Source organism: Oryza glaberrima, chromosome 12 (genome assembly GCF_000147395.1).
Source record: "Oryza glaberrima chromosome 12, OglaRS2, whole genome shotgun sequence".
Taxonomy (NCBI): Eukaryota; Viridiplantae; Streptophyta; class Magnoliopsida; order Poales; family Poaceae; genus Oryza; species Oryza glaberrima.
The window spans coordinates 265,512-280,649 of record NC_068337.1 but is presented as its reverse complement, the minus strand read 5'-3'; the positions used below and the strand labels follow the sequence as shown (position 1 = coordinate 280,649).

Here is a 15,138-nt window from a genome sequence, read left to right as displayed (position 1 = left end):
GTAAGGCAGCATGCATACATAGGCTAAGCGTGTGGGGTGGTGATGAAATGGGAAGAAAGGAGCAGAGCAAAGAAGGCCTATAAATAGATAGCAAAGCAACACAAAGGGGGAAGAAGGCAACACAGGAGGAGGAGCTCGGTTTCCTTCCTTCCTTCCTGGGTTGGGTTGGGTTTGGTTGCGTTGCGGCCCATCCATCGCATTCGCGTTCGCAGGCACAAACCAAAGAAGAAACACATCCCCTCAAATTTCTCTTTCTTGTCTCTTCTCCCTTTCCGCCTCGCCTCGCCTCGCCTCGCCTCGCTGCCTGCGCTTCACAAATCACAAATCGGAATCAGATCCACCACGACACGGCGGCGGCAATGGCGGCGTCGGCGACCCAGGAGGCGGACTGCAAGGCTTCCGAGGACGCCCGTCTCTTCTTCGACGCCGCCAAGCCCCCGCCCTTCCGCATCGGCGACGTCCGCGCCGCCATCCCCGCCCACTGCTGGCGCAAGACCCCCCTCCGCTCCCTCTCCTACGTCGCTCGCGACCTCCTCCTCGTCGCCGCCCTCTTCGCCGCAGCCGCCACTCGGATTGACGTCTCCGTCGCCTGGGCGGCCTGGCCGCTCTACTGGGCGGCGCAGGGCACCATGTTCTGGGCGCTCTTCGTCCTCGGCCACGACTGGTAATTTCTATTCATTCATTCATCGCTTCCATTTCTTTTCTCATATATGCATATATGCATCAATCCATCGAGATCTCCATGAAAAACAAATTGAAAATGCATGCAAACACAGTGGGCACGGGAGCTTCTCCGACAGCGCCATGCTCAACAACGTCGTCGGCCACCTCCTGCACTCCTTCATCCTCGTCCCCTACCATGGATGGTACCAACTCCTCCTATACTCTCTCTCTCTCTCTATTTCACCTACCTACTTCTATTGCACACCTACCAAATTAATGCTCTGAAACCAATTAATTAGTTAGAAACTAAAAAGTTTTTGCTTTACCACACGCGCGGCACACGGCAAAAGCATAGATGCAGGCAAAGCAAGTTGAAAAAGCAGCACATATTCGGGTCTCCATCCTATATACGTGGAACTAGCCTGTCCTGTCAAATCCAGAATCTCTTCACATGATACTGTATGTGCAATTAGGCAATGCTAGTCTTGGTTTACCATAGCATCTTGGACCATCACTGCTATGGTAATTCATCTCGTTGACCCATCCGATCTGAGCATCTGACTGATATTATTAATGTCATATGCAGGAGAATCAGCCACAGAACACACCATCAGAACCACGGTCATATCGAGAAGGACGAGTCCTGGCACCCGGTTTGTCACTCCTTCAGATCACCTCCTCTCTTACTAATTTCTTCTCATCTCTCGCCCATCCTACAATTGCTTGCACTTCTCAACTTCATTCCACTCCTAGTACTATCCTTAATTATGCTTGTTTCAATCCATCGCCCGTACAACAATTACAACCCTTTTGAAAAAGATACACCAATTACATTTGCTTAATTCGCGGTACTACTACTATCATATATAGTACCAAAACTGTATATATGACTTTCGCAAATATACTCATTCTTCGCTAGCGTGTCCAACTGGGGCGTTTGGCAGGGCGGGAAAGGACAGGACAGCCAAACGAACAGTAAGTATTATGCGACATGCTCACCTGCAATTGCATTAATAATAATGCAGATGGAGAGAAGGGCACATGACCACTGCAGCAGACCACAACGATCCACCCTGCTTGTTGCAAAATATCAGCCTTCCTTTGTGGTCCGTGAATAGTAATACCAACAAGATTGAGACAGTAGATCTGGCTCACGTGCCTTTGCTGCTAAATTATTCACCAGGGATCCCAGATGCGAATCGGATCACTTTTTGATCCGTAGCTCAGCGTCAGATCGAATATCATATTACACATCACGTGATTTGATTCATAACATATATATATATATATATGTATATATATATAAATATATATATATGCTAATTAAGTTGTAGGTTCATTTGAATAAGGCCGCCAGGGTAGCATAAGCATCTGCTCAGCTTTATTGACTGAATAAGAAAATAACGAGAGGCTGAATGAGTTTTTTGCTTGTCACCTGTATATAAGCTGGCTCTCAACATATAGATACGTACTCTATGATCTGCTTAAATTTTTATATATGCTTTTGCAATTTGTTTGAGCAGATCACCGAGAAATTGTACCGGAAGCTGGAGACGCGCACCAAGAAACTGCGCTTTACATTACCATTTCCATTGCTTGCCTTCCCTGTCTACCTCGTAAGTCTCTGAATGTCCTCCTCACCCGGCAACTCCACGCAATTGTGCTGAATGAATGACTCAACTGAAACCGAACTGAATCTGTATCCCCAAAAGAAAGAAAGACAACTGAATCTTCTATACGAATGCTTGAATGTGCTGCAGTGGTACAGAAGTCCGGGCAAGACCGGATCTCACTTTCTGCCGAGCAGCGATCTGTTCAGCCCCAAGGAGAAGAGTGACGTGATTGTCTCCACCACCTGCTGGTGCATCATGATTTTGTTGCTCGTCGCCTTGGCGTGCGTGTTTGGCCCTGTTCCGGTGCTCATGCTATACGGTGTCCCATATCTTGTAAGATACACTATTCACTATTAATCCTCTGCTTTTGCTTCTAAGAAACTCCATCATATTTATGGGATATCTAACTGAAACTGTACCCAAAAGCTAGATATCTGATATGCGTTGTCTGCATTCAAAACAGGTATTCGTGATGTGGCTTGATTTGGTGACTTATCTGCACCACCACGGTCACAATGACCTTCCCTGGTATCGTGGAGAGGTATATCTTTTTTCTGTATTGATTGGATCATAGCTTTTCCAGAATAAAGCATGAAAAGTTGCTGTAGGTTATTGAGTTGGGTGCAGCCTATGAGCACTCTATACTTCCCCTCACTCTATACTTCATTAAGTTCTGCTTACAAACACTGAAAATAGGGCTGAACATCTGGCAATGACCACTATTTGCAGGAATGGAGCTACCTCCGCGGTGGCCTGACAACGGTGGATCGGGACTACGGGTGGATCAACAACATCCACCATGACATTGGCACCCATGTCATCCACCACCTTTTCCCCCAAATTCCTCATTATCACCTCGTAGAAGCAGTAAGTACACTGCCAGCATTATTCACCTCTGCTAGATAGTATGTATGTACGGTGCACTGTTACCAAGTTCACTGAGTACTGAAACAATTGCCTTGTTTTGATGGGAACAAAAAAACAGACAAAGGCAGCAAGGCCAGTGCTGGGCAGATACTACAGGGAGCCAGAGAAGTCAGGTCCGCTGCCACTTCACCTGTTTGGCGTTCTGCTGAGGAGCTTGAGAGTTGATCACTTTGTCAGCGACGTCGGGGATGTTGTTTACTACCAAACAGATCACAGCTTGAACGGCACTGACTGGGCCGAAGATGCTAAGCACAAGTGAAAAATTAACTTGAAAATTATTGGAGTCACCGTGTACTAGTAGCTTAGTAAGTGAAGAATGGATTGTTTTCCTGATAGATAACATATCCATCATAGCATGAACTGCTGAAAGAAAGAGAAATAATAAGCAGCAAGGGCTACTTACCTGCTCAAAAGCATTCGGCCCTGCAGAACACAGGGATTCATTGATCTGTTGGATCACCATATTCAGATCACTAAACAAGCATTGTCCAATTGTTGTTGTAGCTAGCGGGTCGTTCAGTTTTGATTAGTTCTGAAAGTGTCCAAGTTATACCGTGTAACCCTTTGGAGTTTGCCAGGCAATTCAATGTCTGGAGTTTGTATGTGCCATTGAGCAGACAATTATGATCCGAATTAAGCTCTGCACCTTAATTTTTCCATACTGAATCACTCACAATGGAGTTTATTTGCATAATCATGATGATCAAAACTGAACTACTATTGGGATTTCACAGCCTAGTTCATCTTTTGTTGATACTGATTAGTGTGAGTGACTACGGATGCATCCATCAGATTGTTTGGAATCTTCTGCATTGGAGTCTAGCAAATCACAAATCTGCTACTACTAGCATCCAATTCGAGTTCGCTTCTAATGCAAGTAGGCGCATCAAGTACTATGCTGCCATGCAACTTTCTATGGAACATTGAACAACTAACTATAAGGTCTCTATAATATCATCGGCACCCTACCGTACATGATAGCATCATTCAGGAGTAATGAAAACGTAGTTATTGGAGTAGCAATCAACTCCTGCCACAAATCAAGACGAGATGAGAGCACATATACAAGTTGGCCAACAAAATATGTAAGCAACCTTGCAGTTGTGGATTTCAGCATGAACCACGCAAGTACACTGACCGAGCACCATGTGTCCATGTATATATAGAACAATCAAATATTGACAATCCATAGTAGTTACAACCAATATACATTCGGATGCCCATATATCTGGAAAAGGCCCTGAGGTAGAAAATGATATGACAGTACTGGCAGTAGCTAATTAGAGAACCCAAGGCAATGCATCAGCTAGACTAGAGCTTATTTAGCCAACAAATAATGCTATACTATTGTGGACTACAGATAATTACAGCGATCCCTATACAGATAATATCATCAACAATCTAGAATTATTCTTGGTGGGAGCAAAACTCCTAAACCATCTCCTTTCACTGTTGGTAATGTGTCCTCACAGGGCACTAGTCTAAGGGTAGAGCTACTCACATGCTTATATTTGAGCTTCAGCTCGTCAAGGCTCCTGGCAAAAACCTGCTCCAGCCAGGTCTGCACAGGGCCCTTGTCCTCTGATTTCCATGCTGCGGCAAGTATTTGCTCCATTGCACCAACATCAATCTCCAACATGCACTCAGCACCCAGATTTTTCCTGAGTATGTTGCTGAACTCCTGCAGCATGTCATCCGCAAGTTTATCAAAGTCAAACGGCTTAAAATTGATTGATCCATCAACTGAATGCAAAAGGGCATCAATGGATTTTTCTGTGTTGCCATATGAGTTTTCATGGCTACTACTGTCGTCATCAGCATCAAGGGGTTCATCCTCATCAACAGGGAGGTTCAGGTCGAACGGTATACTCGATGTTCTATGCAGTCGCTTCAAACTGCTTGGCGACTCTTGTAGCTTTTCCTGGTCATCAGACATGCTGAGCTTTCTCTTGCTGATTGAACCAGAGCACAAAGATGCTTGAATTTTGGTGAGAAAATGCCTTGGGGAAACTACCACCTTACCACTAGGGCATCCACTGGTGATTGCCCTACCCGGTTCAACCAGGATCTTCAGTCGATGTCCGCGAGTTGCCAGAATCTTTTCTTCAGAAAATGAAAGGCCCTCTTCCAACCCATTTTTGCTGCCATGTATCATGCTTCCTGACAAAACCACAATCGAGTCATTAATGTCAACCACCTTGCCTCGCATGTCCTGGAACCTGCCAGACTTAATAGCATCAGACAGACTATCCTGAACAAGGCAGTCAGCTCTATCAATGTTGTCAAGGAAGAGAACAGATCGCCGTTTCTTGCTCAACTGCTCCACAATGCAGTCTATGCCAGTCTTCCCTCTGAAACTGAAGTCATCCCAATCCTGAAGGTTTAGGTCCAGATAAATCAAGTTCTCTTTGCTGCCGTGCATGAGCTCTGCAAGTGCCACGGCGATTCTCTTCTTGGCCATGCTGTCAGAACCATGAAAACACAACCAGATGTCATTCCTGCTAGGACCACGGCGCGACTCTGTTGACCGGCACCGCACAATGGATTCACAAATAGCACTCAAGGCTTCCTCCTGCCTTCCAACTACCTTGAACAGGCGTTCGACAAGTAGCTTGTAATTGCTCAGATCAGAATTTTGTGCAGCAAGGGGTGACCGTTTCTGCCATTGGCCAAAGGCAGAGAAGCCTCCTGAAGCTACTGAGTGTAGTGTACTGTGTGATGTTTTCCCAACATTTATGGAACTCCAGGAGCAAGAGTTAGGTTGAACAGAGAGTTGTGGATGCTTCAGATTTAAATCATCCACCTTCTTGGGTACCAGATGGACAGACCTCTCTGAATCCTCTACACGTTTACTGCAGGTGGAACTTGAACCTTTCGAACTACACTCTCGAGGGGTGCCCAAAACCAAGTCAGTCTCCACAGGTGCAGCAGATGATGGTGAGGCATGATCATCCGGATTGTCAGCATTCGACAGGGTGCCATGTTGGGATTGCATGCCCCTTTCTTGAAGGTTTTCATCACTCTTGGAATGCCTGGCTTGAAGGTTCAATACAAGATCTTCATTTCTTTTGTTGGTGACAGATGGAGATGAAATAGGCCTTGCAGTTGAGCTGGAATGTACAGCAGACACTGCACAAGGTTTAATAACATCCTTTTGAACCCCAACTGACTCAGAACCTTTGCTTGGATTTGCTGATCTTTCTTTGTCAGCGGGAACACCAATATAGCGTGGAAATGGTTTGTAAGGATCTCTGTTGATCCTCTGGCAGTCTTGGTGGAGCCGCAGGCAGTACTCGTTCCACTTCTTCCGTAGATTCAATATTTTTGAATTCAATACCATCCGATCATCTCTAACCTGCACTGAAAAAAAACTGTGCATCTTTTATACCAACGACCAAAAATTATTCATCTATCAACAAGCAGTGCTTGCTGCGTTCAGTACTTAACATAAATGTTCCAAAAGACATAGGTAGCTTCACACCTTGACTGGATCAAATCCATTGTTAGGACCCATCATGCTGCCATTCTGCAGCAGTGAAGGAAGACCTCCCTGGTGATGGTCTTCAGCTGTAATGCCACTTGCGCTAATGATAGTTGCAACTTCTTGCTCATATTTATCATTGCACTGCTGGCACCGCAGGGCCTGTGGGCATGAATTTGCTGTCAGGCTGTTCTCTTCGTAGTTATCACAGAGAAAGCCTCCAAAAGGAACAAAGGAGTCCATCAAGCTGCAATAACAAGTTTGAAACTATGAGGTCAAGGCACAAGCATATCTTTGCTTTATATTGGAGTTATGCATATGTCACTTTGTCATTAATACCTGCAATGCTTAAGCACTAACATTTCTACAGCTGAATAAAATGCCATACAATACTATGCTGTGACAGAAATCAGAAGAGTGTTGCAAAATTCTGGTGGGACATATTTGTAAACATAACTGAAAGCAGTTCAAACCAAACAATCCTTGATTCAATAATTTCAGGATATTGCTGCGATTTTGATATACAGAAAGACCCTACCAAGGAGATCAGGCTACAAGGTAGAACAAAGCATGGAAGCAGTGGAGTTCATTGGTATATAGGCCACACATAGCCCTATGCATCAAGGTAATTCATTATAGGTGATACTACATATTAATGACAAATAATCTCTGCCCACATATATGACCCAAACTATCAGCAATTTGAGCATTACAACAGTAAAGAACAGATGTGCTGCAGCAGAAGCACCACTCTTTTACCATGAAATTGCATCTCTTAGTACACAAGCCATATTATTTTACTTTTACACTTTAGTCTCTCTTTATCAAGCAGTTTGAAATGTGCATTATATGGATTCTGCACTGGCTATAGAACCTCTCCTTCATGGCCACACATATGTAGTAATAAAATCCAAAATATTACAAGAATAGGACTACAGAGAAAAGGCTTATAAGAAGAAAATCCCATTAAATATCCTAAAGGCAAAAAATAAAAAAGAGCTGAGAAATCAGTAAATAACACAGGTAGTGACTAACAGCAGAGCATCTAAAAGGAAGTTGGTCTGGAAGGTTCTGATGACAACAAATTGGAACCCACTTCCGAGAAGAGAAAATATCCAGCAACTCTTGTCGCACTTAACAGGACTGAACATAGAACATAACAGGAGTAACATGGAACTTAGAACATAGTAACTAAACCATCGCATTAAACAAAAACGGTTGTACATCATTGACCGTGTAAAAACATTTTTTAAAAAATGCAGTGGAAGAAAACAAACCTTTCTAGATTTATGTATTTTTAGCTACCTATGCTGCTTCTAATTACAGTAGTACACTAAATCAATTGCACAAGTTGAAAAAAATATCCATACTACAATGGGCAAAGCACACAAATCAACACTTAAAAAAATGAAATTAGTAAAGAACATAAGCAAATCGTACTAGCACACCTAATCAGATACACTACTATCCAAGAAACATTCTGACAATAAAGAAAGCACGGCAGTCAGCAAATGGATGGTAATAAAAATCTTATGCATAAAGAATTCGTGGATACAAAAGTGAAGAGAAGAGAAGAGAAGAGAAGAGGCTTGACCTTGCAGCTGGCTTGGAGAAGGCAGCAACAGTGGTTGCCGGAGGCATGAGTCCACCAGCAGCAGCAGGGCCGGCGGCGGCAGGGGCAGCATGCACCGCGGTGATTGGCAGCAGCTGGAGGTCCCAATCCTTGTCGACCAAGGGGAATTTGGAGAGGAAGGCGAGGTAGGTCTCGTACGTTGCCGACCACCCCATCACCCAGACGCGGCCGACCTTGCTGTGCGTCTCCAGCACTCGCGTCACCTCCGCCACCACCCGCCGCCCATTCTCCTGCGCCTCCGCGTCCTCATCGGGGACCAGGTGCTTGAGGTCTCCGATGCTTATGATGAGGCCGGAGGTGGCGCTGGCCATTGCCGCCGCCACGCCGAGGTCTGAGCGGTCGATGGTGTTGGGGTCGACATGGATGATACGATACGGGGAGGCGGCCGCGAAGTCGTCCGCGGCGGAGGCGGCCCCGACGCCGACGAGCATGGGGTTGCGGCCGCGGGAGAGGATCTCGGCGATGCGGCGGCAGTTCTCCTCCCCCGCGCCCGCGAGGTTCCCCGCAGGCGAAGGGACGTCGGCGTCGTCCGCGGCGGCGAAGCTGCAGAGGAAGAGAGGAGGCGGGCGGGTGCGCGTGGGTAGGCGGCCGAGGAGCGGCATGGGCGGAGCCGGGCGGAGGATGGCGAGCTTGATGTCCCCGCTGCGGAATCCGGCCTCGGCGAAGACGCGGCTGACGACGGGGTCATCGAGGATGGCGAGGACGAGGTGGGAGAGCTCGACCTTGACGGCGGCGGGGGTCTGGGCGGTGGCGGCCTGGTGGTAGAAGTGGAAGGTGTCCGGGTTGCGGCGCTGGTTGGCCTGGGAGCGCTTGATGGCGGCCATGAGGGAGTTGGAGACGGGGGGCTCGTCGGCGGCGCCAGAGGAGGAGGAGGCGGAGACGGAGGGGAGCCTGTCGAGGGAGACGGCGAAGCAGAGGTCGAGGGCCTTGAGCTGGACGCGTGGGGAGTAGGCGGCGCTGCGGGCGCGGGCGAGGGCGTCGCGGAGGAGGGGAGGTGCGGGCGGGGCGAGGAGGGAGGAGATGAGGTGGAGGGAGGTAGTCTGGGCGTGGGCGCGGCGGCGAGCGGAGGCGACGGCGGCGTCGAGGGCGGGGACGGCGGCCGGCGAGAGGCACTGCCTCGCGGCGGTCACCGGAGTGGGCATCGCTGACCGGTGAAGGACTGGATTGTAATTAGTTTTGAGAGGGCATGGGGGGCGGAGTGTAAAATTGCGAGGGGTGAAATGAGAATAACGGAAAGTGCATGGGGCAGGTTGTCGGGTGGAGTTGCTTTTCGCGGATGGAGGCTCCTCACCCTCTTTTCTCTTTGTTGGGAAAATAAAAGAAAATAAAATGGAAGGAAGGGATTGAAGATGGAGGAGGAGGTTGGTGTCTGTCTCTTTATACCTCCAAATCTCTCTCACTGCTCAACATATATTCTTCTTTCTTTTCTTTTCCCTTGAAAAGAGAAATAGTATAGTAGAAAAATAAAGATTTGACAAATAAGTGGAGTAGAGGAGTAAAAAGGAATAGGTAGATAGATATGCTGCTGCTGCTGCTGTACTCTGCAACTTCAACAGGAGGGGGAAAGCAAGAGCAGTGCAGTGCAAATCAGGTGATGTGCTGGCAGTGGCGGATCCACCGTGGGATCTTTAGGGTCTCGAGACTCTACTACGACCCCACTACCTGTATTGTAACTATGGAAGACCTCATGAAGACCCTACTAAAATTTTAAATCATACACCTATTAAAAAAGGTGGCTATAATTTTGTATATTTTATTCAGACCCTCCTGTTAATCTTTTATGGATCCGCGCCCCTGTGCTGGTGAGGGGCCACCGTAAATACTATTGCTGGGAGTGGAGGAGTGGACAAGTTTGGTGAGTGCTTCTTCACAGTGCACACATTGGCAACATAGCACAAGACAAGTGGAGTGCAGTGTAGATTCTTCTCTTGGTTATCAACAGCTTACTGTTGTGCTCAACTATAGTCAATCTACTGTTGCTGTGCTGCTTGTGTTCTTCCTTTCCCCTGGATGAATGCATGCATCATTGTTCTTTTCTCATGAAAGATCCTCAGTAAAAAAAAAGAGGGCAACATGTTCTACCACCAATTATTATATATTCTTCGGACTTGAGAGTTCAGCCGATGAGATTTTAACTTTGTCATGGGATAGACATCTAATTATAAATCGTAACGCTTATTAACAAATAATATTAATAATTATAAATAAAACTTTTTATACTTGTGTTTTTAGCGGCTTATAAACTAATACTGAAAAATCGACTACAATAAAAAACACCAAAAGTAACTTTAAAACTAAGTTTTAAGACTCAAATTTTGGCTATGACTGAAGACCAAACAATGGAGCTGCTATTTTTCGCTAAAGCTATATTCCGTGTACCTTTTTTCTTTTATTTGACAGCTGCACATCATGTTCTGTTTTTTTTTCTATTTTGAAATCTATCTAAGCAAAAGTTTATCTTTTTTTTTCAAAACTTTAGAAATGATGGTGACAACAGTCTTGCACAATGCCCATATACTTTTAGACCACCATCACGCCATTTAAACCATTTAAACCACTACTACATACTACAAATAGTCCTTGTTCTCATTGTAGTGCCTATGTGATAGTGCTATATGAATTAATGTATATCATTTGACCTAATTTCTGATCCAAGTATAAACCAGCACATCTATTGCTTCCTTTGTATTATAACTTTTGGCGGTCAAAATGTGTCCATTGTACACATATTTTCTCTTCTCAATCAATCATAATAATACACTTATTTAATTTCTCCACCTATTTTCTTATGTGAATCAATCACAAATACTCACAAATATTCTTAATCACGGTGTAAAATTCAGAAATCTTCATATTTTATAACAGAGCCAATATAGTTTTTCCATGTGCTACACGAGTGCGTAGAGCAATACTCAAGGTTTGGCAGAGAGAGGGTTAGATCGATGGATCCGGCGATGAGAGATGGAGAGTGAGTACGTCCACTTGGCAGCACTATGCATCATGTGGGCTGTGGCCCAACCAACAAGTGACACTCTCAAGACAAAATGAGAAGTTGGATCCTTTGTGCGTGCAATGAACCACGTTGCTCTCTATGGCCGTGTTTACTTCCCCCTATTCCCAACTTTCCATCACATCATATCACATCAAAAACTTTTCTACACACATAAACTTTCAACTTTTTTTTTTCTAAACACTTAACTTTCTTCAAACTTCCAACTTTTTTCAGGAACTAAACACACCCTATGTATAAAATTAATTTACGATGTGGACATGAGTACATCACCAGTTATAAGTATAGAATGCTCTCTCATTTTCTTATTTTCTTAGCACGGTTGATAAATGTTTCCTAACATTTGGCAAACCACTTTTAACATCAACCTTACCCTTGTAAGAAAAAACAATGAAATTTAGGAGTAATTAATATATTTTCTGAGTTTTAACAAAAGAAAACTCAACCAGTTTTGAATTTCAGAATTGATTTATGGGTTTTTTTGTCGCTTTCTATTTTTTAACCTAGCCTTTTTGGTTTGTTAAAAGTAGAAGTGTTGACTTTGGTTTATAAGTCGTAACCATAACAATGGCTTGAAAGCAGATTAAATTGTTCCCAACAGTCTGATCTACAACACGTTTTCTCTTTTGTTAATTGTCCAGTTATGACTTTTCAACCGTATGTTGTCGTAACTAGATTAAAGTTAGGGAATTTGGAACTCACTAGGTCCTTACTATAGGCCCTTAACTAGAAGAGTGACACTTTTTTATCGTAGGCTATTAATAAGTTTGTTGAGAACTCAAGCTATATTTTGGACGGGGCTAGTGAAACTAGACTAACATTATGTTGACAGCTAAAATAGAAATAAACCATTTGCTGCGATCCAAAATTCTACAAAAGGAGGATAAAACCTTTGTAACATTTTAAGATATATCAAAACAATTGCCTTGTTAATAATTATCACATGCCAAAAAAACCCACCAAAAAGTTGAGATAAGCATCTATATATACAAGATAAGAATGGGTAGGACAGAATACGACAAAACCAGGTATGCTCACCTTGAGTGCTTTTTATTGGCATTGATCTAGGTATAGAAGCATATAAAAGTAATAATCCAACCTGTAAATATATAGCGGCAACATAACCTTTGAGAGAGAAGATCCAGAGAACGTACTAGCTAGTTATTGTTTATGAGTGGCTGGTCGACACGAGTCGATTGGAGGCTAGGTGACCCCAACCAAATTTAATTTAAAAGAGGAGAAATTAGTTTCTGTCGGAAGGAAATTAACAAAAAAGGAGAAATAAAAGGCCAGTAGAAAAGAGAGGGAAAGGTTTGCTTTTGAGTCACCTGTCAAAGGGGCCTTTTCACGGATAAGCATCTTTTGTCTTTTTCTTTCTTGTTAGTCCAAAGTCCAAACCGAATAATCAAAAAATTCCTGCTTGCTCGATCAGTAGTAGCTTAACACTAAATCTTTCTGGGCCCCACCATGATCAAGTTTAGTGTAGCAGAAAGATATAGTACTATCAACTTGGAGTAGCTATTAACGGGGCTTTTACCACTTTTAGATTTAGCAAATAACTATTTGTCATCCCTATCTCAATGACATGTGGGTCCACATGTGTCTATAACATGTGGATCCAGTGACAAAAAGTTAATTAACACATCTAAATGTGACAAATAGTTAAATATCTCGCTATTAACCGGCAACCATCGCTGCAACTGCACAATGGATGGCATCTTTAAATAGTTTCGTCTTCTCAAACTAGCAGTTTGTTATCGGTGTAGCTTATATCTAAATACATCATCCACCCATTCTAAAATAAAACAATGTGACACATTCAAATGCTATAAATCTAAAAAAAATATCTCGTATTTTGTCTATTTATTTTAGGATGAAAAGAGTAGCTTAAAATTTAAGGTCCATATTGATTGCCCATATTTTCTAATAAACCAAAACCGCTTATTAAAGAATAAAAACTAATTTACATGTAAAACTTTTATATATGTATTCTTAGCGATTTAAAAGCCAATACTTAAAAGAAACTATGTTGAAAATATCTTCAAATCAACTTTAAAATTAAATTTAAAATTTAAAAATTTGTATTTTCTTTGGTTTGTTAAGTGGTACTAGTAGTATTAATGAATCATGATTGACCAGACCACTTATCCAGGGTCCATCATTCATCCTTGGAATGGAATTAGCCGGTGGCGCATCCTCTTTGTTGCCTACATCCATCTTCTTGCGTATCCACCTGGCAATCCATACTATCAACCAATTGCATCCTCCATATATTTTTCTTCCGCGCACATCCTCCACTTACATATCCTTTCATCACGAAAATGACACCCATCACATAATCTCTTATTTTTATTCTAATCTAATTTATTCTCTTACATAATTCTTAGTATTGTTACCTGCCTAGCCTTTTGATATAACAAACTATATAGAAAAGGAGGTATACTTAAGTTATTATTCGATCCCACACTAATACAACTTTTGTGGTAAAAAGCTAGGCTACCGATGTGATTCCATCTATCTGTATATATTCTCTTACCTTTTCAAACACGCACTTTCACATCAACAACACAAAATATCGTAAATCTTTCCGAGTCTATAGTATACGTCATATTTTTGTTATATTCAAATTATTAATGTGATATATATTGTCAGGTTGGGACATACATACTCATACAACGGAACAACAAGATGAATGTGAATGATTGGGCAAAAGAAGCCATCCCACTCCCACCAATTGACCGCTCACCACAAGCGTCGCATTCACATCTTTATAGTCCAAAAGCCATCGATGTTGACATGCATTTGGCCCTAGCTACCTATCATCCTCTTCGCATAACATGGACAACCTCTTTTTAATACCAAAATAAATGATGATCAATTAACTAATTACTAGTAATTTACCAAGGTTATAATTATTATCAGTTTCATTTATCTTAATTACCAAAAAGACATATATAAGAAGTTGAAAAAATATATGCTAATATCCTTTTAGGAAAAAATGGTATTGCTTGCATATATATGACCGAGACAATAAAATATATCGTATTTGGCTATAGAAAATAACAATCTTTCCACGAGATGAAATTAGCTCAACTGGTTATATTTCCTATGATTAAACCTACTCACCTGATTCTAGTTCTAAACTTGCTATTATTTTTCATTCAGTGGCAGGCAACGTATTCATCAACTAGTCACCGTGATAACTCCTTTAATCTCAAAGTATGTCAGCCTTGTCTTTCGAAAACGCTCGTATCAATAGAATGTACGCGTGTGTATTTATAGAGGTGAAAAAAATAACAATCTTTCATAGAAAAAAACATAACGATACAAACGATTTTAGCAAGGACGCTGGGCCCTTGGCATAAAGCAAATATCAAAACTAAAAATAATTGTGGTGTTGGAGTACTCCTTACTGGTTGGCTTCTCGTGGTTTGATAGAGGCACACGGCACCGTCAGGTTAGAATCTTCACCCACTCCGCCGCGGCGCATTTTACATGGTCAACATGCATGGCAGGTATTTTGTTTCAGAAATTATTTTTAAGATAAGATTTTGGGTTTTTCTATGGTGCTTAATTAGGAGGTATTTTGTGAGAGGTTTAGCTTGATAAAACTATGAAACTGTGTGATCAAGGTGTATATAAAATGCACTAGCTAGTATGATAGAGGTGGTTAACTAGCGCTATACCACAACACTAAAAAGAAGACAATTATCTGTCGGTAAAAGTTTAGATGCTACTGTATCTATCAAAATATGTTCTACCGCATAGGCTACTGTATTACTCCCTCCGTTTCACAATGTAAGTCATTCTA

At 42.8% G+C, this 15,138-nt stretch overlaps 2 protein-coding genes across 2 annotated transcripts; one reads left to right on the top strand and one right to left on the bottom strand.

The window, feature by feature from the left end:
* The first annotated feature begins 94 nt into the window (after positions 1 to 94).
* Positions 95 to 3,848, top strand: LOC127756827 (fatty acid desaturase DES3-like). The gene is made up of 8 exons (XM_052282206.1): positions 95 to 664; positions 777 to 866; positions 1,250 to 1,316; positions 2,187 to 2,279; positions 2,424 to 2,609; positions 2,740 to 2,817; positions 3,006 to 3,143; positions 3,262 to 3,848. The coding sequence occupies exons 1-8, from the start codon at positions 360 to 362 to the stop codon at positions 3,460 to 3,462; spliced, it is 1,158 nt and encodes a 385-aa protein (XP_052138166.1). The 5' UTR covers positions 95 to 359; the 3' UTR covers positions 3,463 to 3,848.
* Positions 3,849 to 4,332: 484 nt separating this feature from the next.
* On the bottom strand, positions 4,333 to 9,653 carry LOC127756826 (protein DWARF 53-LIKE). The gene is made up of 3 exons (XM_052282205.1): positions 8,279 to 9,653; positions 6,685 to 6,931; positions 4,333 to 6,558 (listed from the first exon to the last, which is right to left on the bottom strand). Exons 1-3 carry the CDS (start codon positions 9,457 to 9,459, stop codon positions 4,597 to 4,599), a joined length of 3,390 nt encoding a protein of 1,129 aa, XP_052138165.1. The 5' UTR covers positions 9,460 to 9,653; the 3' UTR covers positions 4,333 to 4,596.
* Between the last annotated feature and the right edge of the window lie 5,485 nt (positions 9,654 to 15,138).

Coding starts and splice junctions, on each gene's coding strand:
- LOC127756827 (XM_052282206.1), top strand. CDS start 360: ATGGCGGCGTCGGCGACCCAGGAGGCGGACTGCAAGGCTTCCGAGGAC. Junction 867..1,249: donor CTCGTCCCCTACCATGGATG/GTACCAACTCCT, acceptor TGTCATATGCAG/GAGAATCAGCCACAGAACAC. Junction 3,144..3,261: donor ATTATCACCTCGTAGAAGCA/GTAAGTACACTG, acceptor ACAAAAAAACAG/ACAAAGGCAGCAAGGCCAGT.
- LOC127756826 (XM_052282205.1), bottom strand. CDS start 9,459: ATGCCCACTCCGGTGACCGCCGCGAGGCAGTGCCTCTCGCCGGCCGCC. Junction 6,932..8,278: donor TTCTCCAAGCCAGCTGCAAG/GTCAAGCCTCTT, acceptor TTGTTATTGCAG/CTTGATGGACTCCTTTGTTC. Junction 6,559..6,684: donor ATGGATTTGATCCAGTCAAG/GTGTGAAGCTAC, acceptor TTTTCAGTGCAG/GTTAGAGATGATCGGATGGT.